General features: G+C 43.5%; 1 protein-coding gene across 4 annotated transcripts in view; it reads right to left on the bottom strand.

The window, feature by feature from the left end:
- Positions 1-27,191, bottom strand: part of GADL1 (glutamate decarboxylase like 1) — a 244,640-nt gene that overhangs the window by 131,473 nt on the left and 85,976 nt on the right. For 2 of the 4 annotated variants that reach the window (XM_048838655.2, XM_048838654.2), the window contains exon 15: positions 3,182-6,516. The exons of 1 other annotated variant lie outside the window; for it this stretch is intronic. In XM_048838655.2, coding sequence (XP_048694612.1) covers positions 6,343-6,516 — 174 coding nt within the window. In that variant the 3' untranslated portion in view covers positions 3,182-6,342. Of the gene's footprint in view, positions 1-3,181; positions 6,517-17,323; positions 17,506-27,191 lie in introns of those variants that run through there. One more of the 4 variants, XM_075125722.1, reaches the window with a different exon arrangement.

Below are 27,191 nucleotides of genomic sequence, written 5' to 3'. Positions count from 1 at the left end.
GGGTGCATAAATATTTACATATGTGAGTTTGATTGGCTGCAGTACTTATCAGTTCACAACTCCATTGCTCAAATGGTGCTTTATAATAATAGTCACAAGACACAACAATTAATGAATATTACATCAAATGGAGGTTTAACCATCACCCTGAAATTATTTCCATTCATGGGTTTGTCACAAAACCTTTCATATTCTTTTTATTGTACCTCTTGCTGTGCAAATTTCCTTGTTTTGTTTTTCAGTGTAATTTCTGATTGATTATTGTGTAGTTACAGAATTAGCGTAATACCATCTAATTGTATATCTGAAGCAAAAACATCTAATTGTGTAGAGTTAGATCCAATTTAAAGAAAGAAAAACCCTGCACCACGATTTCTCATGAGTTGCACAGTGCATTTACCCAACAGGGCTGTTTTGAATGTATCCAACCTGCAATTAGCATGGGCAATTATGACATAATGAATATGTGCAATTGCATTATTTCAGCATGTAAGAAGAACAACAACAACATTTAGCTTTTACCTTACTGCATACATTGCTGATATTTTCAAAGTGCTTTACAACATCAACCAACTCACCTATAGGAAAACTGGACTGTTCACAGGTGGAAGATATCTGGGGGTTGGCTAATTTCCAGGAGCCAGGTGCCTCACTGTGCATCTCGCAAAATGATCACACCCCAGTGTCTTGTTGAGTCAATGGGGGTAGGGAATGGGGAGAAAGGGCTGGATCTGGTTTGGGGCTATAAAAAGGAGGCTCTCAGAAATTAGAGGGACAAGCATGGTTCAGATGGATGGATCCACGAGAATACATATAAGTTAGAAACTAGGGGACGACTTCTGTCTGCAGTAAATCCCACTACACCATGAAATAGCCCTTCTCCTCAGGCTGATGCTGTCAGGTCCTGCCACCGCACCTCTCAAGCCGGGAAGCAGGAGGAGGAGGTAGGGTATGCTTAAAGTAGAAGCTGTAGGTTGGGGTCTTCCTGAGCTGAGAAAAGATCAATACTAAAGAGCAAACCTAGGCCCACACGGTGACAATGCAACCCAAACGGAGCCTCAACTCCATTTTTTCCCACTAGTCCCACTAATATGGATACCCAGGTTCCAATTCCAGTGATGGCCGATGGGCCAACAGAATATTCAATTTTGGCATCACTCCTCTGTTGTCTGGAGCAGTTTCCACTCAGGTTAGCATGGAGCAAGACAGGCTTGGCTAGAAACTCCGGCACCAAAAACAAAGAAAGAAAAACTAACTCTTCTTAGGCCCCGGGCTGCAGATTACTTTTACGTTGTGGCTAGAGACACTTACCATTCTGTGTCAGGGCATCCCATTTAACGTTCTGGACAGACAAGCCCTCTGTCTTACGTCTTGGATGCAGGGGATCTACTGAGTTTGCAAAATGAGACTGAGAGCTCTGCCCTTTAAGGGTCATAGGCTATTTGGAGAGCATGCTGATGTAGCATTTAGGGTTATAAGTGAGAAGACTTCAGTTCTGTGTGATGCCAATAAGGATAAACCTCAATCCCTTCAAAAGAGAAGTTTAAGGAGGACTCAGGGCAGATAAACCTAGATAGTCTGACTGTTACACAGCTTGAGACAGGGCACAGCAACGCCGTAGGCAGGCTAAAGAGAGTTTTTGATGGCATGCGAAACCACTCCCAGGTGATTTTTCTAGGAGCAGAAGCAGTCCATGCCTCTAAAATGGCCATGGTCTAGAACATGACAGATTCTGTCCTCACCAAGGTAGCCCCTTCTAAAATAACCCAGAAATAAGGGGTGGCATTTCTAGACACTGTACACTATTTAGTAGACAGCCATTCTCCTAAAGCACAAAGGAGCTTTATTAACTGTATAAATAAATACAGATCACCTCCCCATCACCGGACGAAGACCCAGACTCCATCACCCCCCCAGAACAGGACGAAGACCCAGACTGGACTTAAAGTGATTAAACAATTTTGCAGAGTACAAAAATTTCTAAATGGATACTTTAAGAATCATTACTTAACCCTGTGACCAAGGAGACTGCTTAGCAACTGTGTACTTGCAAGACGCACATTTAAATATACCAGCAGCGTTAGGGGCCAGATTCTGGTACTCACTGACTCACACTACACCATGAGCAGACCCACTGAAGTAAGGGTAGACTATGGTGCTATCCAGTATGAGAAAGAGTATGATAACATTTCTTAGGGTTAGACTAAGTTAATCTTCTTTGCTTTATGGGGGATATGCATCCTTTGCTTGTAAAATTCTATCCAGACATATACTACAGCATTGACAAATCAAAGAAGCTTCTTCGTAGTACAAAAATCCAAATTTTGGGCTATGATGTTCAATGCCCAGTCAAGCAAGCCCTCCAAACACAAGATTTATCCTGAAGTCAATCGGAGTTTCATGCATACAAATCTTGCAGGATCAGACACTATGCCAATCCTATAGAGGAATTCTTACTAGCAGGATCTCTATAGTCCAAGATTATTTCTCCTGCATGTGCTGTACCCGTTTTGTGTGTGTGAAATTGCAGATGGAGAGAGAGGCAAAATTCCCCAAAAATAATTATGCTCCAAGTTATTGCAATATGCATGCACATAGGGGAGGGCACAATTTGGCTCATTGTATCCTCAGTCTAAGAACTTCCTTTATGACAGATAACACCATAATACCAAATCCATGTACGTGAATCATAAAAGGCACACATCTAAAACTGTTTGGCTAGTGAGACACCAGTAATTATTAGAAAGGAAACCAAAGACAGTGAGTCAAATTCTGTCTTGAGTTATATCTGTGCATTGGAAGAATCTGGCTCAGTGCTCTGAATGATGGTAATTCCCTGACCAGAAGAGGAGGAGTTGAGTGATCATTTCATTTTCAACTGAGATACTTCAGAAAATTAACACTACCACTTGCTGCAAAGACTGTTTAACTTCTGCATTTGACAGTTTAACTGAGAAGAGGAGTAAAACTGTAACACATCCTTATGCCAGCTGTTTATCAAAAATAATATGGGCAGTATTCTTCTGTCGCCACATATTAATCACCCATAGCCTGCACCAGGGGTAGAGCGCACCTGACATTCTCACACCCATGCTGCTTCTTCCATCTGGAGCACCCACCCTTTGCCCTTCTTTAAAGGCGACATGGTTTTTAGATTTACAAATGACAAGCACAGCCTCCCTTTATAAGAGTGTCATTTACTTTGCTTTTTATTCAAATCATTGACTAAAAAATAGACATTTTGCATTTATTAGGTCTAAATAAGCTACTATAGAAAAATGCTGTTACAGTCCTGAAGAAGGACCCGCTTATTACATACCTCAGGCGTTACAGGGAGCGGACGGCAACAGAGAAAATACAGAGCTCAAATAAGTTAATTCCATCATACTGTAAGGTTAACCTTCACCTTTCAAGAAAGCAAATACAGTGCAAGTGTAAATCCAAAAAATATTTTGTGCAAACATTCAAAAAAAGTTCAATTTGGCTTTTGTTTAAAAATACAGCTACCGCTATGACAGAATTAGAACTATGGTGTTTCAAACAGACAACCAGAAGTGTTCGGTGACTGTCTCAATCACTGGAAATAAAGGAAAGCAGTAATTTGTTAAGATGAATGTAATGGCATGGTGACACTCTTCACTAGTAGTAAAGACAGAGGACCAAACCGTCAGCTGGTATAACCTGGGATAGCTCTATTCAAGCGAATGGAGCCAGGCTGGTTTTTATCAGCTGAGAATCTGGGCCAGAATCAGAAAACGCTGACACTTTCTTTCTAAGCCAAAAAAGGAGAATGGTTACTCTACAGCATCTATCTCAAGAAGCAACAACAAAGCAATTCTGAGAACTCAGCGCTCTTTAGGTTCTTTGCACACCAGTCAAGAGGGGGTGGCTGTCTACCAGAGTAATTGGGCGCTGACCTGCTGAGTGCTTAACTTTAAGCAGGTACTTGAGTCCTTTGCTGGATCAGGGCTTTAAATTATGTTTTTATGGTGGCTGGTATACCCAGAAGTCAAAGGTAAGGCTACGTTTTAGTCAAGGGTATTTTTAGTAAAAGTCACGGCCTGATCACGGGCAGTAAACAAAAATTCATGACCTGTGATCTGTCCATGACTTTTACTGCATACCCCTGGCTAAAACTTGGGGGGGACAGCGCGGGAGGTGATGCGGGAGGCACAGGCCGGGGGGAGGGGGATGGGGGACAACCACAGGTGCTTGGGATAGTGTGCGGCCGGGGGGATACCACGGGTGCTCCAGCGGGGGCACTGCGGGTACTGGGGAGGGGGGTGGAACCCAGGGGGGTGCCTCGGGTGCTTGGGGGGGCACTGTGGGGGGGCACTGTGGGGGAGGGGGGCTGGGACAGGCTCCCTACCTGGCTTCTTTGCTCTACGTGCTGCTGCCTCCACTCAGCCCCAAGTCCTGGTTCTGCAGCTCCCATTGCCTGGGAACCACGGCCAATGGGAGCTGCGGGAGTGGTGCCTGCAGGCAGATGCAACACGTGGAGCCCTCCCCACTCCAGGTAAGCACCGCCCACACCTCAATACCCAGTCCTTAGCCCCACCCCCCACCCCCAAACTCCTGCTGCTGGAGGGTCGGGGGGCCCAAGACTGCCCCAGCAACAACCAGGCACACCAGTTGCTGCAGAAGTCACGGAGGTCACAGAAAGTCGCAGGATCTGTGATTTCCATGACCTCCATGACAAACACAGAGCCTTAATCACAAGTAGTGTTTGATGATGTGAACCAGTAAGTATTACAGGCAAAAACAAAAGGTTAGGTTATGCCAATGATTTTTATCAAGAACTCACCAATACCATCAATGGTGGACCATGGCTCAAAAGTATCCATTCCCATATACTCTACAGAGGTCTATCAAGCTCTTGTTCCCATCTACTGCACTGATAGTGTGACTGATACTGATGAACTTTCCACACTGATGTCTTGGAGACTAAAAATGGGAATGTTCTACAATACTGGATACTACCACAACACATGAATTGAAAACATCCAGCACTGCATTTAAAGACAGCTTTCAGCAATACAGATACATTACAACAAGAAAGTTCATATTGGTTAGTGCTTCCTCAGAGACAGATTATGGAACAAAGAATAAAACATCAAAGTAAGTTAGTGTCACAAGTGAAAAATGTGGCCATTTCCTTAAATTTACTGCTAGAACTCCCACCCAAAGATACATTTATGATTTCTATTTTTATGGTTGAAAGAATCATTTTATAGACAGAAAGGATTAAACTAGATCACTCACAAAATTATTTGTCAAAATATGCTGTAATTCTGAATAACTATAAAGGTTAGAATTTAATTTTGGTATTTCACTTATTATTTTTTTAACAATGTTCATATGCTAAAATCACAGACAAATTTTAACTTATACAGCAGCTTAAGTTTAACGCCAAAAAAGAATTACACACTGATCACACGAGAGCTAGCGTTTTTTAAATCTGTAGGAAAATTATAAGGAACCATGAGAAATACAATGCTTTGTTACATCAATTCTTAATAAATAGCTACCCTGCATAAAAACCACACCCCTTTAAGATAAATATATTTTTCTAACTTTTTGGTTAAAATTTTATCATGCGTCTAAAGCTGCTAAAGAACTGCTTACACTTTAAAAAGAAAGGAAATATGAACAGTAGTTCAGAAACTATACATATCTCCTGTTGACAAAAAGTTAAAAAATGATACTCTCCTCATTCCAACATTCTCAGCTCTGCTAAAATCATGATAGGTTTATGCGTGGTCAAATGCTGATTGGGCCCATTTTGTGCTGGGCAATTTGCTGGTTTAGGGGCTTTCATTAAGAGAGCCACAGGACCCCTAGCATGAGGCCTTACTAGTTCAATCACCAACTGGGCCTTTATCCTTAAATGCATGCCAGGCTAAAATCTTAATGTATCAGAGATGTGCTTTGATTTTAATACTCACTGAGCTAAATTCATGGCTGACATAAGCAGGCACGACTCCACTGAAGTTAACGATATCATGCCCACTTATGTCAGTGGCCAATCTGGCCCAGTCTGTCCACCAGTACCTGCCAAATATCTGCCTTATTAGCCTATAGGAGATCATTCTCAGAAGGTGATGCTTCTCCGAACGGTAGTGAGGGTGACATTTAGGCAGCTGCTGTAAGCAGTGGCACAGCTATGACCACTTGTAAGAACAGATGCTCAAGTCCAGAGGTATTCTACCTGCGAAATCCTTAGTATTGCTACTTGTTGAACTTTCAACTACCTGTTACAAAATATAATACCAGTAGGCTACAAGCATTCTTGATCGGTAAACATCAGGCATATAAGCAGCGCCTAGTGCTGCTGACCTACAGCTACAAGTCTCTGCCAAGCAAGTCAATCTCGTCCAGCAGGAAGTCCATGTCCTCACGGCTCACCTGGGGACTGATCACTACCTGGCGAAAGAAGTTGACTTTGCCACGGTGGGGTTGGTACCCTAACATCATGCTGCCTTTCTTCATCATTCTCTCTTTAATTACAGGAGCAACCTACAGTGGGGAAAGAGAACAGGTGTTTAAAGTTGTAAGCTTGAATCATATTTAGCACCAGGACAGGGGTTCTTAGCCTGGACGTTGTGACCACCTTGCCTTGCCGCTAAATGGGAGGGAGGGCCCCCAGTATGGAAAACGTGGTCCAGTTAGGAACAGATTGAGAACCACTGAGTTAGGACAAGATCTTGCCACCCTTTACTTACATGAATTGGCCCACTGATTTCAATGGTACAACCCACATAAGAGTTCTTTGCATGGATAAGGGAGATCAGGATTGGGCCTATGCATATCTCTATCTACCTATGAACGGCCATATTGGGTCAGACCAAAGGTCTATCTAGTCCAGAATCCTACCTTCCAACAGTGACCATTGCCAGATGCTTCAGAGGGAATGAACAGAACAGGTAACCCTCAAGTGATCCATCCCCTGTCGTCCATTCCCAGCTTCTGGCAAACAGAAACTAGGGACTCTGGCTAATAGCCATTGATGGAACTATCCTCCATGAATCTAAAACACAATTTACATTTTCAAAGGTCTGTGCAAACACCGACTAATTAATCTTTACACTTCTGGTGTGTGACCTAAGTAGCTGAATGATGGTTACCAAAACCAAATGCCTTACTTAAGAGCGGCATTATCAATCAGCAGTATGAAATGTTGCAATGAGTAATACATCAATCAAGCCTAGAACCTATCCTTCTCTGGCTACTGCTTTTTGTAATTGTTTATTATAAACTGAAACAAATGTTGAGAGATAACTCAAGCCACCTGCACATTAGCTAATCTCATTAGCTGATCTCAACTACCACCAGGCCTTGATGTCAGTGGAGTTACTCTGGATTTAAATGAGTGTGAATGAAGAGCAGAATCTGGCCCACAACCTTACAGTTTCAGTCCATGCCTGTTTCATCTTATATCATACCAATAACTCAGCCACACACAGTTTCCTTGGGCCTTTATGACCAGTCTGGTTACTTCTCCAAGCTGGTCATTAATCCCTCAGCATCTGCCCTGAGTTTCAATCTTTAGGGCTAGCTTTTGCCTTTAGGCTCAGGCCTGAGCAAGGATTGGTACATGAATACACCAGCCCCCTCGTGCTGTGCACGGGAAGGGTGTGGGGCACAAGGAGAAATAAGTTACTACAGCCCTCAAAAGGTCACAGTTGAGCTCCCACGCGTGCCCAGCCTGTGATTAGTGAAACTGAGCTAAGATTCTGCCCCCTCCCCAACCACTCGCTAGGAGGAGACGTATCTGGGGAGCAGGCACTGCTCTCCGTGTGCACCCCCTGCACAGCTGAATAAGAGGCAGCTAAGTGCAGCATCCAGGTTGAAATCCTGGTTCCACTGAAGTCAATGGCAAAACTCCTACAGATTTAAATGGAGCCAGGATCTCACCCCTTAGGTTTTACTGTTTACTTAGTGACTAGTGCTGCCACACCTGTTCCCATGAGCAGCATGTTACTCTGCAAGTAACCCCATTGCAAAGTAAACATGAATAAGACTCGCTGAATAAGGCCTGGTTTTCTGAACCAGCAAAGTATTTCACCACATGCTTATCCTTAGACACGTGAGTAGAGCCACGGAGGCCAATGAGCTCTTCACATGCCTAAAGTTAAGCATGTGCTTACATTCTGTGCTGGACTGAGACCAGAGCAATCAGCTCCTGGCATGACCAAGCCCTTTATGAACATGACAAAGTCTTGGCCTGATTCTACAGGCTGGGGACCGACTGGCTAAGCAGCAGTTCTGCAGAAAAGGACCTGGGGATTACATTGGCGAGAAGCTGGATGTGTGTCACAGTGTGCCCTTGTTGCCAAGAAGGCTAAAGGCATATTGGGCTGCATTAGTAGGAGCATTGCCAGCACATCAAGGGAAGCGATTATTCCCCTCTATTCAGCACTGGTGAGGCCACATCCGGAGTACTGCATCCAGTTTGGGCCTCCCCACTACAGAAAGGATGTGCACAAAGTGGAGAGAGTCCAGCGGCAGGCAACGAAAATGATCAGGGGGCTGGGGCACATGACTTACATAGAGAGGCTGAGGGAACTGGGCTTATTTAGTCTGCAGAAGAGTGAGGGGGGATTTGATAGCAGCCTTCAACTACCTGAAGTGGGGTTCCAAAGAGGATGGAGCTAGGCTGTTCTCAGTGGTGGCAGACAGAACAAGAAGCAATGGTCTCAAGCTGCAGTGAGGGTGATCTAGGTTGGATATTAGGAAAAACTATTTCACTAGGAGGGTGGTGAAGCACTGGGCTGGGTTACCTAGGGAGGTGGTGGACTCTCCATCCATAGAGGTTTTTAAGGCCCGGCTTGACAAAGCCCTGGCTGGGATGATTTACTTGGGTTATGTCCTGCTTGGAGCAGGGGGTTGGACTAGATGACTTCCTGAGGTCTCTTCTAAACATTAATCTTCTATGATTCATATTTTAGGCATTTTTAAATTTTTTCAACATTTTCTACATTCAACCGTATCTTCAGAACAGCCCCTCCCCTCACCCTTTTTGGCGAGATTTTGGCTTTAAGCTGAGCAAATAGAGCTATAGATCCAGCCTCAGTTCCTGCAGTAATTTATTTCAGCTCTAAAAGCCTGTGGCAGAAAATGCTACTGGATCCAGAAAAGAAAAATGATGGTGCCAACCTTTATTTAATAGCACTATTTCTACATGGCACGTATGCACACACATTTCACTAGGTAACTCTCAAGCAATTTGTTTTGATATAAACATCTCATGGTTAGTCAATGTATTTTACAAGATACCATTCTACCACGCTAGTTTAGCTGTGGATCCTCATGATGATCTTGGCTTAAAATCAATTTTGGATTTAAAGAAAATATTCTTGGCTCTAGCTCAGGGTGGGCAAATTACGCACGGGCCAAAGCTGGCCCATCAGGGCTTTGGATCCGGCCTGCAGGATTGCCACCCCCATGGCACAGCGAGGCTAAGGCAGGCTCCCTGCCTGTCCTGGCCTCACGCTGCTCCCGGATGTAGCCGGCACCACATCCCTGCGGCCCTTGGGGGGGACAGAGGGCTCCACGCCCTGCCCTCACCTACAGGTACCTCCCCCGAAGCTCCTATTGGCTGGGAACGGGGAACTGTGGCCAATGGGAGCTTCGGGGGAGGTACCTGCAGGCAAGAGCAGCACACAGAGCCCCCTTCCTGCCCCAGGGGCCGCAGGGACGCAGTGCCGGCCACTTCTGGGAGTGGAGTGGCACAGGGCCAGGACAGGCAGGGAGCCCGCCTTAGCCCCACTGCGCGCCACTGCCACCCCAGAGCCGCTCCAGGTAAGCAGCACCAGGCCGAAGCCCGCACCCCAACCCCAACCCCCTGCCCTGAGCCCCCTGCCGCACTCCACACCCCTACTGCACCCCAACCCCCTGCCCTGAGCCCCCTGCCGCACTCCACACCCCTACTGCACCCCAATCCCCTGCCCTGAGCCCCCTGCCGCACTCCTGCACCCCTACTGCACCCCAATCCCCTGCCCTGAGCCCCCTGCCGCACTCCTGCACCCCTACTGCACCCCAATCCCCTGCCCTGAGCCCCCTGCCGCACTCCTGCACCCCAGCCCCCTGCCCTGAGCCCCCTCCCTCCTGCCCTGAGCCCCCTCATGCACTCTGCACCCCCTGACCTGAGCCCCCAGCAGCACCCCGCACCTGTCCCCCACATTCATGGCCCTGCATGCAATTTCCCCACCCAGATGTGGCCCTCAGGCCAAAAAGTTTGCCCACCCCTGATCTGGCTTAATTTGTCTCTACCACTCCTTGTTGTCTTTGTACTAAGTCTACTTTTTTTTTATTTAGTGAGTTTTTTAAAAATTGATAGAGTTAGAATTTTAATTAAAATCCACAACGCGACATAAGTATGAATGAAGTACATTATGACAATGAATAACAATGCAGAATTCAGTCTATTCCCAGAAGTTTGCCTTTTGCCTAATAATACAAACAAGAGAGAAAGAGATTAGTAGTGAAATCAGCATTAATAAAGATTTGGAGGAAAGAGGACAATAACCACAACAAACCTGACAATGAGAATTTGAAAATTCAACACAGCATCAAAAGTTTTAAAGACAGATTGTGATCCCGTTGCTAATGCTGAACAGAACCTTGCATCATGTCCCATAAAAGCCAACGGGACTACTCATGGTTTAGGTATTACTCAGTGTGAGCAGAGGGATCACAGTACTAGTTTATAGCTGCAATGTGTGTGTAATTTAGGGCTTGTCTACACGGTGCACTAGTCTGCCCAAAGAGGTGTAAATTCTCATGTGCACTAGAGTGTTGCACACTAACTGGCCCATGTGGACCCCGGTGGCAGGCACTGTAAGTTCCCTAGTGACCATCAATGTATATCTGTTTCAAACAGGACTACATTAACGTGCACTAGGGAACTTCTAGTGCATGCTAGCTGGGGCCACGGGGTCCAGTTAGCACACAACCTGCTAATGAGCACTAGAATTTATACCCCTCTGGTGCAGACTAATGCACCATGTAGACAAGTCTCTAGAAACAAACGTTATCAAAGACAGCTCTGCCATATAATATGTGCAAAACCACCACCCTCCCAACCTGGGTTTTTATCTGCATGACAAAAACCCCAAGGACTTGCCAACCTTGGCTGTTTTATAGTATGAGCTACATTATGCTCGTCTCAGGCTCTGTCTACACTACAAGCTAGTGCTGTGATTCCCATACTGGTGTACACATAACTCATGCTAGCTCTCATTCAGCTAGTGCAAGTATAAATAACAGTGTAGCAGCAGTGGCTGTTTCTTGGCTGAGCCATACCGAATACAAACTCGCCCTGGGAACCGATGGGTCTGTATTTGGCATGGCTCACACGTGCCTCCATTGCAGATCCTGGTGCTATTGCAGCTACACTGCTATGTATTTACACTTGCGCTAGCTCACTGAGAGCGAGTGTGAGATGGGCGTTCACAAACAGCAGAATCACAGCAATAACTCCTAGTGTAGACAACCTCATTTACTCCATACTCAAGAAAAACTTCCACTGAAGGACTGCTGGATATGGCTGTGCCACATGAGCCATCCTTACTCACTCTCCTCTGCAAGTAGTCACACTGCAGGTAGGTATTACTCGGCATAATGGTGGCTGAATCTGCCTCTACGCTTGGGACCAAAGCCATTTCAGTACTGTCGCACAGTGTGAACCTTGGGGCAGAATTTGGACCTTTGAACTGTCCTTGTACAATTTTCAAATGTGAGTTGGACAGGGTAGGGTTTTGTGAGCTTGTACATACAGGTTTATTTGCTCCAAATATGCCCTCTCAGACACAGAATATATTTGGCATGATGGAAATTCTCATGCTCCAATTTGATTTGAATGTCCTGGTCCCTTTTACCATTACATCAAGTTAGTAACAGTTCAGCTCTTCCGCTCTTACTACTACTTTATACTGCACTCAGAAGGAGTAATTATTTGTACTCAGGTAGTGCTCAAAAGCCCCAGTCAAGACTGGGGCTACAGTGTGCTGCTTGCCACACAAATACAGAAGAGAGACAACTTCTGGTTTACCCCACAAGTGGTCCCAGTGGACATCCTCATAGAACAAAGGTGTAACAGTGGCAGACCTGCACCCTTATTATAATAATTTCTCAGGCTCTCCTTTAAGATTCAAATGCCATGGGCAATTTTAATATTTATTGATGTTCTATCAGTTATTTCTTCTTTTGAAATGGATTCCCTTCATCCCACTGAGTGCCGTTCCAGCGTGCGTTCTGTAACTCGCCACCTCAAACTGTGCAGTAGTACAAACAGAGATTGTGAAAGCAGAAATATTGAGAGCATCAGCGTCAGCAATACTGGGATAAATATACTGTGCTACAGCAATGCTGGTCTCATGGAAATAGGAGGTAGAAAATCTCTTATATTATCTAGTTTATCATGCTGCAAATGAAGGCCTGTCCCCACAACACATTCTTAAGTGTCTCTTTCCCTTTGTGCACTATGAAGCCAAGCACTTTCTACTTACAAAGCACAGCTGCTGGTTTGCCATCAAGTATTCTGAAGGAACATGGCTGGGTTGTGGTAACAATTTCACCCATGATCATTTCCACTTGGGGAAAAAAAGGAGCAGAACATAACACACAAACTCTAAGCACAAGCCTCAGAACATAGGCATTAAAGGTTGGCTTGCATGTAGGGCCTGATTTTCAGAGGTGCCAACCATCCATAACTGTTCGGAGCTGCCGGTGCTCAACAGCCTGGAAATCAGACCCTTAGTCTATAGGACCTGATTCTGTGAGGAATTCAATGTCTTGAACTTCCACTGAAATAAATGTGAAGTCAATGGGAGCAGAGGGTGCTAAACTACTGGCAGGAGCTGCTCAGCACCTAACAGAATAGACCCCTAGGAAAGCAGTTTGGTAAGAGTGAGACTGCTTCACCTTTCCAATTATTTTACTCCTGGATTTACTTCAAATTATAAATCAAATTCTTTATTTTGCACTTCAGAGGAATAGTCTCAGAATGGTAAGTGAAAGGCAATCTTAGTCCTAAATTCTTTAGCTCTCTCAACAGCTCAACTTGGGCCCTTTGGCAGTGGAATTGCTCCAGGTCTGCTGTGCAAGATAAGGCAGGTGCTAGGGAAGCTATTACAAGGAGCGCACACCCTCTGCTCTGCATAGCCTCCCAGAGCACTGCTACACAGGGGAATTTGGGGGTCTAGACTGGGGGATAGCTACGGAAGAAGTATCTGCTGCAACCTGTATTCTTCTCCTAACTCATAGCAGCTATCCAATTATTAGGCTGGGTTAGCAGCCACAGAGTAGTACAGCTCCTCCTCCAAAGTTGTCCAGCACCCAGCCCTGTTACTCAGGTTGGGGGGAGTTTAGCATTAAGGTTTTAGTTGCCTGCATTTTAGAGTCCAGACTGTGGCTGACACCTGCACATATTTGTGAGGAAGTGGGTGCAAGGATCATCCTGCCCTGCACAGCCGCCAAGACAACTCCCTCTATGCACCCCACAGGGGACAGAAAGCAGTGAGGGAAGGAGGCCGGGCCTATAAGGACAGTGCAGTTTGCAAACTCCTCATGTGCATCAGGGTGCTCTGGGAATGACGGTCTCTCCCTGAAGCTCTCCTCTCACATGGGGTAGCTCTGCATGACCCCAATGCAGGACTGTGCCTTTAAAAACACTATCTAGTCCTTCACTGGCATACTTGATGGTATTTAATATTCTTCAGAATGGTGAAAACTCCCATCTGAGCTCAAGTACAGTGTCTTACAAATAAACTCTATTCAGCCCCCAGCGTTAAGGCCTAGCCATCAGAAGAGTCGAGCAACTGCAAATCCTGTAGTCGTCAGTAAGAGATGCAGGTGCTCAGCATCTCTGAGGATTAATTCGTGAGTTTTGACACTAGGATCCTCCAAGAGAAGCTGAAGAAATGTCCATTCAAAGCCATCCACTATTACACCAACTACCAAGGCGTAGTAGGTGTCACTTCAGAGTGACAATGCTATATGAACAATACAAACTCCTGGAACAACTTCCTGGCTCATGGAGGAATGACTCGGGCATTTGTTTCCATGCAATGGGAAATCTCAAAAGTAGCTAGGTTGAACACCTGATATTTTAACCACAGCACTCAAGTGGGACCCTAGCAATCCAGCGCAAGTCACTCAGCCTCATACTCTGCAATATGGAAACTTAATGAAGGTTTATTCTAATGAAAAATAAAACAAAATCTAGATAAAGGGGCTTGGTCAGATGTTCTGTACTAATCATTCCAAATCACATTGACTCATAAATAAGTTGTAAAGGAGTGGCCCCCTATTACAAGACTGTGATTCTGTTATTTTATTGGTTGCAAAATATTTAATATGTTTGGGCTACAGAGAACAGTAACCCAGCTCTCTTGTTCTGATTAGACAGATTCACTAGGCTACTGTTCAGAATATCCCCACTGCCTTAACATTCCTTGGTTGTGGGAGAATATCTGTAAAAAGTGAAAGAAATTCTCCTCACAGGTCAGAATTTCCCCAACAGGCATGTAACACCTCTTACATCTATACAAGAGCAGAGTAATGGCCAGCCTGGATGAGACTAGTGTTCCTTCTGGTGCAGTATCCTGTCTCAGACAATGACAAGTACCAGACAGCCCCATATTGGACAATTATAAAATAACCTGCCTATAATGGAAGTTTCTTTCTAACCCCTAGCTTATGTTCTGACGCATAAAGATTTATATCCAATGATAAAGGATACACTTTCTAAAATAACTGTGGATGTTCTCATAGATATGGCCAACAGTTTTAAGCCTAATGAACTCAGACAAAATGTGCATAAAAAAGAATGTTCTTTCATTATCTTTAGCTATATCCCCTTTCAATTTAATTGATTGTTCCCTGGTTCTTAGTAAAGAAGAATGCCTGATTAGTTTCTCTACACTATTCCTTACTCTGTATACTTCTTTTATGGGACTCCTCTCTAGACAACACTGTCCAATATTTTCAAATCTATTCTCTCTCCAATATATTTTCCTGCCTCAAATCACTCTCGTTACCATCTCTGAAAGCCCTCTATTTCTGCTCATTCAGAACCAAAGGCACCTCTGAACTGCTGTAGTATTATATGCTATGGGCCCAGTCCTGTTATGTGCTGAGCTTCCACAGCTCCCATTCAAAACAGTGGGAGTTTTTAAGAGTGTGTGTATTTGGAGACCTAGACTTTGTGACTTTCAAATTTATTTTGTAATTAATGTCAGGCACTCCAGAGCTAAGGCAATAGTGATCATTTATAAATTGATGAATAAATGGGAAGAAAAATGTTGGAATAGCTTATGAAAAGCTGTTTTGGTAGAATTTCCACCCTAAATCAAAGCATAAAGTACCAGAAAACTCCTGATGCACTTGTCCTGTCTGTAAAGTTTGACCAGGAATTTCACAGGTACTGTAATAAGCATTAGTCTAAAGAATTTCACAAAGACACAGTGTCCTCCAGTACTAAGGTTAATGTTAGTATCTTGGTTGAATAATATTTTACAAATCTTCCAGATAAACCAGACAGTTCCCAATTTACTGCAAGCTCATTCACCAACGAAGGACTGCCCCACAATGTATTTTGAAGTGTTGCCTTCCCTTCAGGCACATTCTCAGCCTGGGCTTGGCTGTCATCTCTTGCCCCTGGGTACCCTCAAGACCTGCCACTCCTGGGCAAGCTCACTGTTCCCTGCGGGAGTTGGGCTCACTCCCAGGGCCCTTTCAGAGTCTATTGCCAGTCCACGGCACTGCTCTACATGTCCAGCAACAGGGCACTGATGGAGAGCAGACGTCCAGAGACCGTATCAGGGCTGCAGTGTCTGTCTGCCCTAAACAAAAAGGTGGTGGAGGGAAGGGAAGGCTAATCATTGCCTTGAGCTTGGGTCCCCTGGCTATCAGGCTTTCCTAGTAACTTCTCTACTTGGGAAAACTTTCCCACCTTGCTCCATGGCCAGCTTCACCTTTTTAAGCTCCCCTTTTCCAGGCAACACATGCTCTGCAGGTGCACCTAATTGGCACTGCCTGAGTGCAGGGACGTTTGTTAGGCTTGCTGTCAGTGGGATGGGGGCATGTCCCATCACAGTACACACAGCAGACCTTCTACTTACAAAACACAGCTGCTGCTCTGCCAGCACTTGTTCTGGATGTTCTAGTCGCAGAACATGACAGGGTTCTTGTAACAATTCTACCAAGGATCCTTTCCACTGGGTTTAAAAAGGGAGAAGAATGAAGTTGGAAGATGCAATCTGGGGGAATTTAAGAAGCCTAAATCCTCCCCTGATGACTCTTGCCAAAGGAAGACAACTTGCCAGGGACCACTCAAGATGGAAGGCCATTCGACACACCACCATAGCTACAACATAGCCATGTGAATCTGCTGCTTCTGCTTCACTCCAAAGCTATTCCTATTTATGTTAATAGTAACCTACATGCACTGGACCAGATTCTGCTCCCACTGAAATCAGTGGCAAAATTCCTCATTTACTTCAATGGGAGCAGAATCTGGCTATCTAAATTTTCTCCAGATCCACAATTAAGATGGTAGCTTACAAAAAGATTTTAGCTTTAACTAGGAAAAACCACTTGTAGTTAAATCCATATACTTTGTAGGGATCCACAAGAGTCACTTTCTGGAAGGTCGCAGGATACTGGCAGATCAACTACAGTATTAAGGATTTCAGCTGCTCAGATGATGAATCTTTCCAAAGTTTCAAGTATCAGAGGGGTAGCCGTATTTGCCACTCTTACAGATCCAGACTAAGAGTCCTGTGGCACCCTATAGACTAACAGACTTATTGGAGCATAAGTTTTCGTGGGTGAATACCCACTTCGTCGGATGCATGTATTCACCCACGAAAGCTTATGCTCCAATACATCTGTTAGTCTATAAGGTGCCACAGGACTCTCTGCCGCTTTCCAAAGTTTGGGACACTGCAGTAGAATTTGGCAGTAGACATGTAGTGGAAAGAAAAAAAAATCTCCCTGCTGATAAAACTCGAGAAAAATCACAATTTCATAAAAATGTAAACCATTTTCCATTCTTGCCTTAGCTATTTTGCTAAACGGAAGACAAGTTTATACATGAAACAGTCTCATTTGACCACAAAAATCTGTTTTGGCTACAAAGGAGGCATTCATGATTCATGATTTTGCCTTAAGTATTTGGCCATTTTTGGTTATGCAAAACTGCTTGCTGCTAGATTGGCTGGACCAAATTCACAGATATTTACAACAGAATGAGTTACTAACCTGGGCTCTGAGACTTGCTGCCACAGGGTATTTTTGCTGTTGTTGTGTAGACATACCCTCTGTCTCCCTGTGGCTCAGTTCCTCATCAGTAACGTGGGAACAACTATAATTTCCTCTTCCCTCACCCTCATTATTGGACTGTCTTGTCTGTGAGATTTCTCAGCAGGGACTATCTCTTATTAGATGTTCATACAGCACGTCGCACAGCGGGGCCCCAATATCACATGGTTTCTCTGGATGCTACTAGAACATAAACAACATTTACCAACAAATCTTGCGAACAGTTGCCACACCACAGCTGCCAGTTTTTTTCCTATTCTGAATACAGACGATGACTATGGAACCAAAGATACCAATGAGTATTAACTGTTGATATATTGACCGCTGTATACAAGTAAGCAAACAACTTTATTTGGTTGTTTATAATCACTACACTAACTCCCCACCATAAATATATGGAAGCAATGGCTCTTTCAAAACATTTTAAAACTAAGAAAACATTCTCCATTGTTTAGTAACTTCTTGTCTTTGTGTTGGAAAATTGGTTGCAGACTTTCAATGAAAGCTTTTTCTTTTTTGGTGATAATTAAAACCAAACCCCGACTATTTGTCAGATGTCACCCCAAGTGGGACAAGCTAAATACCAAATGTTTGCACTCCCAATCACAGCTTTGTTCCTGTAGCCAAGGCGCTCTGTAAAAACCCAAACATGTTTTTCTTTTGTCTAGAATTTGTTCTGGGCCCACAGCCCTAACCCACTAATAAATTATGACAAAACATGACTGCGCCAGCATTTCCCTCGTGTCATACCATACGACAAACAGAGAAATAAATACAATTTGTAAAAGTAACAGTAAACCACTTCCACATTCTTCAGAGCTACTAGAGAATCAAAGTGAGAAATGGATGCCTCTGTATTTTTGCTCTGCCACGGACGTTCTCTGTGCATTTTGATCTGGGGGCTGTGGTGCTACACCTTCCATAAAGCGATCTGTGTGCGCTCCTCCCATTTGTTACTTTCTGTGACCAGGAACATGAATTAATTATAAAAATTTCTTGACCAATAATATATGGCAGGTTGGCTAAGTTTCATCTTGCTTCAAACAATTGTTTTAGCCATTCATTTATGCAATGATTACAGCTGTCTAATGCATCACCTTTTTATTGTGCGTCTCTACCCAATATTGCATTTGACTTATCCTTGATTAAACCACAATATTTACACAGGGCTCCCAACCAATCCCCTTACTAGGGTCCTACCAAATTCACGGTCCGTTTTGGTCAATTTCACGGTCAGGATTTTAAAAATTGTTAATTTCATTATTTCAGATATTTAAATCTCAAATTTCACAGTGTTGTAATTGCAGGCAGGGGTCCTGACCCAAAAAGGAATTGTGTGGTGGCTGTAATGTTATTGGGGGGGGGGGGGAGTTGCGGTACTGTTACCCTTACTTCTGTGCTGCTGCTGGCAGTGGCGCTGCTTTCAGAGCTGGGCAGCTGGAGAGCGGCAGCTGCTGGCCGGGAGCCCAGCTCTGAAGGCAGAGCCGCCGCCAGCAGCAGCGCAGAAGGAAGGGTGGGGCATGGTATGGTGTTGCCACCGTTACTTCTGCGCTGCTACTGGTGGGGTGCTGCCTTCAGAGCTGGTCACCCAGCCAACAGCCACCGCTCTCCAGCCACCCAACTCTGAAGTCAGAACAAAAGTAAGGATGGCAATACCACGACCCCCCAACAATAACCTAGTGAGCCCCCCCATAGCCCCTTTTGGGTCAGGACCCCCAATTTGAGAAACGCTGGTTTCCCCCTAAAGTCTGTATAGCAGAGTGTAAAAGCACACAAACGACCAGATTTCATGGACCGTGAAGCATTTTTCATGGCCGCGAATTTGGTAGGGCCCTAGTCATTACAAAGGTGAGATCTAGCATTTGATGTGAAGGGATTCATTTCACTCTATGTTTTCAGAAAACTGATTTAAATTTATGGTACTCATTTTTAAAAAGGATGAGGCAGGAGAGAGAGTGCAACTGACTCAGCATTTACAGATGAGTGCATGGTTTTCTACAGAAACTACAGAATGCAAACCACCACAAAACAAAAAAAATCAACCTTCTGCTGATGGCATCTGACTCAGATAATGAAAATGAACATGCATTGGTCCTCACTGCTTTGGATTGTTATCGACAAGAATCCATAATCAGCATGGACGCACGTTCACTGGAATGGTGGTTGAAGCATGAAGGGACATATGAATCTTTAGTGCATCTGGCACGTAAATATCTTGCAACGCCAGCTATAACAATGCCATGCAAACGCCTGGTCTCAATTTCAGGTGAGACTGTAAACAAGAGGTGGGCAGCATTATGTCCTGCAAATGTAAACTAACTTGTTTGTCTGGGCGTGTCATAAATATAAAGGGAAGGGCAAACAACTTTAAATCCCTCCTGGCCAGAGGAAAAACCCTTTCACCTGTAGAGGGTTAAGAAGCTAAGATAACCTCGCTGGCACCTGACCAAAATGACCAATGAGGAGATAAGATACTTTCAAAGCTGGAGGGGGGAAAAAACAAAGGGTTCTCTCTGTCCGTGTGATGCTTTTGCCGGGACCAGAGCAGGAATGCAGCTCAGAACTCCTGTAAAAAGTCAGTAAGCTATGCATTAGATTCTGTTTTGTTTAAATGGCTGATAAAAAAACGATTTTAATTAAAGAAAAAGTAAAAGAATCACCTCTGTAAAATCAGGATGGTAAATACCTTACAGGGTAATCAGATTCAAAACACAGAGAATCGCTCTAGGCAAAACCTTAAGTTACAAAAAGACACAAAAACAGGAATATACATTTCATTCCTCACAACCTATTTTAAGAACCTGACTGCTTTTTCATTGTTCTTAAGATCCAAGGGTTTGGGTCTGTGTTCACCTATGCAAATTGGTGAGGATTTTTATCAAGCCTTCCTCAGGAAAGGGGGTGTGGGGCTTGGGGGGATTTGGGGGAAAGAAGTTTCCAAGTGGGCTCTTTCCCTGTTATTTTTGTTAGACGCTTGGTGGTGGCAGCAATAAGGTCCAGGGACAAAAGGTAAAATAGTTTGTACCTTGGGGAAGTTTTAACCTAAGCTGGTAAAAATAAGCCTAGGGGGTTTTTCATGCAGGTCCCCACATCTGTACCCTAGAGTTCAGAGTGGAGAAGGAACCTTGATAGGGCGATTGGCTGAACAAGAGGTAGGCCCTGGCTGGGATGATTTAATTGGGGATGGGTCCTGTTTTTGAGCAGGGGGTTGGACTAGATGACCTCCTGAGGTCCCTTCCAACCCTGATATTCTATGATTCTATGACTTGCAGGCTCTAAAATTTTACACTGTTTTATTTTTGAATGCAGGGTTTTTTGTACATAATTCTACATTAGTAAGTTCAACTTTCATGATAAAGAGATTGCACTACAGTACTCGTATGAGGTGAATTGAAAAATATGATTTATTTTTTTTTACAGTGCAAATATTTGTAATCAAAAATAAATATAAAGTGAGCGCTGTACACTTTGTATTCTGTGTTGTAAATGAAATCAATATATTTGAAAATGTAGAAAACATCCAAAAATATTTAAATAAATGGTATTCTATTATTAACAGTGCGATTAATCATGATTAATTTTTTAAATCATGATTAATTTTTTTAATCGCTTGACAGCACTAGTGATTAGGTTTTCCTATCTTTCAATACTGGCAAAGGAAGGTTCCATGCAGGAATGAAACAACAGCTTGTCATCTTGAAAGAAAGAGATACCAACAAAAAACATCCCTTTTTACTTTGTATGCATAGGGATGAGCTTGTGTTTTCCTTCTCCACTGGGAAAAGGAAATCACAATGCAATGTGTGTGGTGGGTGTATGTTACAGTAAGCAACTTACATTATTTGGTGACATAAGTTCAAAAACCCAACACACTTCTCCTGTAGAAAAATAAATGTCTCTTCAGAAATTTGGAATGGTTCCCTACTGTTAAGAACTCTTATTCCGTTTGCACGAGCCAGCGTCTGGCATAAGGTACATATGTAGCAACACTCTGTATTTGCATTACAGTAAAGATCAGAGAGCTGCAATGAGCCTTTGTTCATTTTTTTACACTGGATCTAAAGGCAAAATGAGCATTAAAACAAAGCCAGGTTCTTTGTATCCTTTTCTATCTTGTAAAGGAGAGTAATGACCTTCATGGAGGTTGCTGACAGTTTCTCTGCAGGGAAAAAGTGGACTGTTAAGGGAGGCAAGACTGTTTGATCTGATCACCCTATTTAACAGAGAACACATTACTCACCCTCAAAAACCAAAATCAATAATTGTGCCTGGTTTTATTCCTCACCAGTAATTCTTTTTACCTTCCTCAGACTCCTGTTTCAAGCCCTGATCCTGACATGAAATGGGCACTGTCAGACCCCTCCTTCTCCATGGACCTCTGCTGAAGTCAAAAGGGCTCCGAGAAGGCAGAAGGGTCTGTCCACATGCATCTCATTGCAGGATCGAGATTGTGCTAAGGTCACACCATTCCCTCTTCTCCTAATCTCCTATCTATATTCAGCTATCAGTGGTGTGTTGTATCTGACATTTTTCTTCATGACGGAAATGAGAAATGTTACAAAGTCTCTATGCTTTAAAATGATGCGTGATCAGGGACTTGAAACAATAAAACAACCCCACAAATGCATGAGATTTCATGGCATGAGTGGGTAGAGGTGTGTGTGTGTGTTGGGGGGAGGGCGGGGGAGAATAAGAGGAATTGCTGAAATAAGAATTTACACCTGCAGCCTTTCACAAACTGAGTAAGCGAAAGATGCACAAGCGCTTCTGAAATTCTGGTCAATAGTGTTAATCATATGGGGCTAGATTGTGGCAGCCCTTAGACAGCTGAGTTGTAGGTAGGGTGAGAGGGAGAAAGAAACTTCCTATATAGCCTGTGTAAGGCCTTGGCCGAAAGTGCAACCTCTGCCCTCCAGGGACTTCTAACAAGATGTTCCCCACACCCTGCAAGCAGCTCACCTGAAAGTGGGTGAGTATACATGGAAAATAGGAAGGAAGCAGCCCTGGCTGGCCAAGAAGTGGGGGTGAGGGGGAGGTGAGCGGCATCCCATAATGGGGCCTAGAAACTTACATTTGGGAATATGGAATGGGGGAAACTCCAGAAACTTTTTTGTTTCTCCAAGACCAGTCTGTGAACTAGATTTTTACTATGGGCAGCAGCTAAGTGCTACAATCTACACCACAGTCAAAGTAACTGAAACGTACCACCAGAAAAATAACCCTAATGCAACCAAAAGTTTCAGCGGAAAAATGGTTCTAACAAATGTTGTATGCTGTACTCATCAAAAGCGGTGTACTTATCATTAATAACCCATACTATGTTTTGTATAGATGTCTGGAAACAATATGTTTAATAGAAACATAATAAAGCTAACAAAATTCTAGATCTGTTGTGGGATTCCTTGCCACAAGCAACCTATGGCAACTATGCAAGGGTGACATTTAGCCCTGGTGTAATATCACCTTTACTTGAGTTGAATTAAGAATGAATTTGGCCCCATGACTTTAATTACCTTGACATACTTGCAAACCCCCTGCTAATCTTTACTCTTGGTGCCAACAGAATTATTTGTGTGAGTTGAGGCTACTCACAGAAGGGTTTGCAGGACTGGCCCAAAGGGCATCGTGCTCATTTCTTGTAGCAAAGGCAGAGAGACCGGCCACCAGATGGGTTTCAGAGTAACTGTTATTGCTCTCATTAAATACATTATAACTGATCATATAAAGTCTTTATTGCTTTACTATAAATAGGAGTAACAACATTTTTAGTTTTGTGGAGCATTCTTATAGGAATATTTTAATTAAGCAAGCAAAAGCTTTAAGCTTTCATATTTCTAGTACTCCATATGAGCAAATAAATATTAATTAATATTTTTAAAATGCAGCTTTCAAGTTCACTGTACAACACTTCAGTCTGGAGACAGGATTGCAAGAATCCCCTTTTCCTTACACATCTCCCAGGGTTGAAGGTCCAAAGGAATTCTGAAACCTGCTCTGGTATCTGCTATATTAACAGAATTAAAATTTACATGTAACATTCTTTTTAAAATATTTATACACCAAATCACCTTCTTTTGAAGAGATGGGTGGAGTTTGGAGGATGACAAGGAACAATCTTGTCTGAGATTTTCTGTGACTTCTGTATTGTATTTGCAAACTCTAGGTCTTAGTGCTTCTCTGGCCAAGACCATGGGACAGAAATGAGTGTGGGTCACAAGACACAATTTGTAAGGTATTCTGCCTCTCACAACTTTTGCCTATGCAGAAGTGTTGCTAAAATTGAGGAAGCTCTACAAAGAGCCAAACAGCCCTTCCAGTCATCGGCATGGTTCCTCTCACATCCCACAGCACAGTGGGGAGGGTCCTGAAACTGGAAAGGGAGCCAAGCTGGGCTGGGTGATGGCAGGTGGCTGTGATGGAAAGAGACTCTGTCAGGAGAAAGACAGGTTTATAGGCATATGATGGGGGAGGGAGTGGGAAAATGGGAGGGACTCTGAGAGGATAGGAACAGAACCAGATTTCTACCAGGGGACAGGAGGGCTGGAAACAGAGGCGTTTACAGGTGATGGAGTGGATCAGTAGCATTGTGCAGCTGCACAACAGGAGTACGAGCAAAGATAGGGTGCTGAGTTTCAGGGACTCAGGAACCAAGTCAGACTTCGGGCTGGTGAGGTTGGTGGGAAGAGATGGGAAGGCTCTATAGTTAGGATGAAGAAAAGGAGTACTTGTGGCACCTTAGAGACTAACCAATTTATTTGAGTATAAGCTTTCGTGAGCTACAGCTCACTTCATCAGATGCATAAAAGTGGAAAATGCAGTGAGGATGTTTTTATACACACAGACCATGAAAAAATGGGTGTTTATCACTTCAAAAGGTTTTCTCCTCCCACCCCACTCTCCTGCTGGTAATAGCTTATCTAAAGTGATCACTCTCCTTACAACGTGTATGATAATCAAGGTGGGCCATTTCCAGCACAAATCCAGGGTTTACCAAGAACATCTGAGGAACGGGGGGGGAGGAAGGAAGGGGGTAGGAAAAAACAAGGGGAAATAGGTTACCTTGCATAATGACTTAGTCACTCCCAGTCTCTATTCAAGCCTAAGTTAATTGTATCCAATTTGCAAATGAATTCCAATTCAGCAGTCTCTCGCTGGAGTCTGGTTTTGAAGTTTTTCTGTTGTAATATCGCAACTTTCATGTCTGTAATCGCGTGACCAGAGAGATTGAAGTGTTCTCCGACTGGTTTATGAATGTTATAATTCTTGACATCTGATTTGTGTCCATTTATTCTTTTACATAGAGACTGTCCAATTTGACCAATGTAAATGGCAGAGGGGCATTGCTTGCACATGATGGCATATATCACATTGGCAGATGTGCAGGTGAACGAGCCTTCAGACGTTCTTGTTAAACCCTGGATTTGTGCTGGAAATGGCCCACCTTGATTATCATACACATTGTAAGGAGAGTGATCACTTTAGATAAGCTATTACCAGCAGGAGAGTGGGGTGAGGGGAGAAAACCTTTTGAAGTGATAAACACCCGTTTTTTTCATGGTCTGTGTGTATAAAAACATCCTCACTGCATTTTCCATTTTTATGCATCCGATGAAGTGAGCTGTAGCTCATGAAAGCTTATGCTCAATTGGTTAGTCTCTAAGGTGCCACAAGTACTCCTTTTCTTTTTGCCAATACAGACTAACACGGCTGCTACTCTGATAGTTAGGATGGAAAAACCCAGGGTGGAGCAATCTGTGCTGGCCTTATGGGGTAGGAGCAGGTGAGAACTCAAGCAGGAAAAACTTTGGGAATCACATTCTTGATGATTTTCCACCTGTAGGTTGGTATAAACTTTTGCTCAAATTTTGCTTTTGTGCCTGAACATCACAGTGTTTGGGAGATGTAGAGGTGTCATCTCACCCATCCCCAATAGCCCCATCCAGTGTTTTCAGTCCACATTCAGTGAGGCAGAAAATACTGGACTGAATGTTGTCTAGCTTTTTCCCATTGGCTGTGCCACAGGGCCAGCTCACAACACAAGGAATCATCCCTTTGCATGCTTACCGAGGACTTGAACCCTTCTGCAAATTGGGGGTTGCCTTTAACCTTAAAAGTTGCCAATTTCATGCAAAAGTCTTAGCTCTACTACCAACATCTTTGGTTAAATCACCAATGCAGTAATTTTCTAAATTTCCCTACAAGCAATTCTGTTTAGCTTTGGGCCCCAGTGCACATGCTAAAGTGCTTTGCTAGATCAGGGCCTTTGTGATTTACTTGTCAACAGTGGGATACCAAAGAGAGAAAAGGTAAAATAGTTTCAAACTCTTGCTTTTGCTGAGTTTCTGCACTGAAGTTGTGTTTTTACTGAATACCGTGATAAAAGCAAGCCTTAATAGAAACAAATTGCATTATTCTGGCTGAGTAACCTTCCTTATTAGCCAGTTTTTAAATTCCAAAATTCCTATGTTAATTAAAAAAACCCTGTGTGAGCAGGACTCCCTGAACAATCTGATGATCTTTTAAAGTAGTTATGACCTAGTTTAGAGAAGTTGCCTTTGATAGTCTGCTAAACTTCCCTTCCTTTATTGAAGAGGTCTGTACAATTTAATAGAGAACAATAATCTTTCTGTAGCATTTTTGAACCAATCTATTTATCAGTGACTTAGGGTGAGATTTTCACAGTGACTCTGCATTGGCCTAACTATGCTCCCATTGAAGCAATGGTAGTTTCATCTCTGACTTATAGGAACAGAGTAACACTGAGCACTTTTGAAAATCCCACATAATTCTTTATTAAATTTTGTAAAATGCCTTAAATATTCTGCTGAAAGGATATAATTCTCTAATGAGTTCTATATGTTTTAGAAGAATTCCTATTGGTTATAACCATATTACATATTATAGGTAAGGCCCTACCAAATTCACAGCCATGAAAAATATATCAGACTGTGAAATCTGGTCTTTTGTGTGCTTTTACACAATTATACAGATTTCACGGCGAAGACCAGCATTTCTCAAATTTGGGGTTCTGACCCAAAAGGCAGTTGCAGGGGGGTCACAAGGCTTAAGAGGGTCACAGTATTGCCACCTTTACTTCTGCGTTGCTGCCTTCAGAGCTGGGTGGCCAGAGAAGTGGCGGTTGCTGACCAAGGGCCCAGCTCTGCAGATAGCAGCACAGAAGTAAGGGTGGCTATACCATACCATGCCATCCTTACTTTTCTGCTGCTACTGGTGGCGGCTCTGCCTTTGCCTTCAGAGCTAGGCTTCTAGCCAGCAGCTGCAGCTCTCCAGCCGCCCAGCTCTCACAGCAATGCCGCTGCCAGCAGCAGCGCAGAAGCCAGGGTAGCAATACCGCGACCCCCACCCCCATTCCTCCTTTTTGGGTCAGGACCCCTATAATTACAACACCATGAAATTTCAGATTTAAATATTTGCAATCATGAAATTTACAATTTTTAAAATCCTGTAATCGTGAAATTGACCCAAATGGACTGTGAATTTGGTAGGGCCCTAATTATAGGACTTCTGGATATTTTTGACTAATCAGATCTCTTTATAGAGTGATCTACACATACATACATACATACACACACACACACACACACCCCTACATCTACTGTATGTTCATGGGGAAGAAACTTATTCCATTTCAATCCCATTGAGAAATTACTTCTATTTAAACAGGGATCTATTTTTAGGTGTCCTAAAAATACTAAAATCCAAAGTTCTAGAAGACTTTACACCTCAGTCCACAATAGAAAGCTGGATAGTTTTGAAAAAACATTACAGGTATTACCATCAGCATACACACAAGATATATCTCAATGCAGAGGGGTGTACCACAAAAGCATGAGACAAATATGCAG

This window comes from Caretta caretta, chromosome 2 (genome assembly GCF_965140235.1).
Source record: "Caretta caretta isolate rCarCar2 chromosome 2, rCarCar1.hap1, whole genome shotgun sequence".
In the NCBI taxonomy this organism is placed as follows: Eukaryota; Metazoa; Chordata; order Testudines; family Cheloniidae; genus Caretta; species Caretta caretta.
This window is presented reverse-complemented; position numbering and strand designations above follow the sequence as displayed.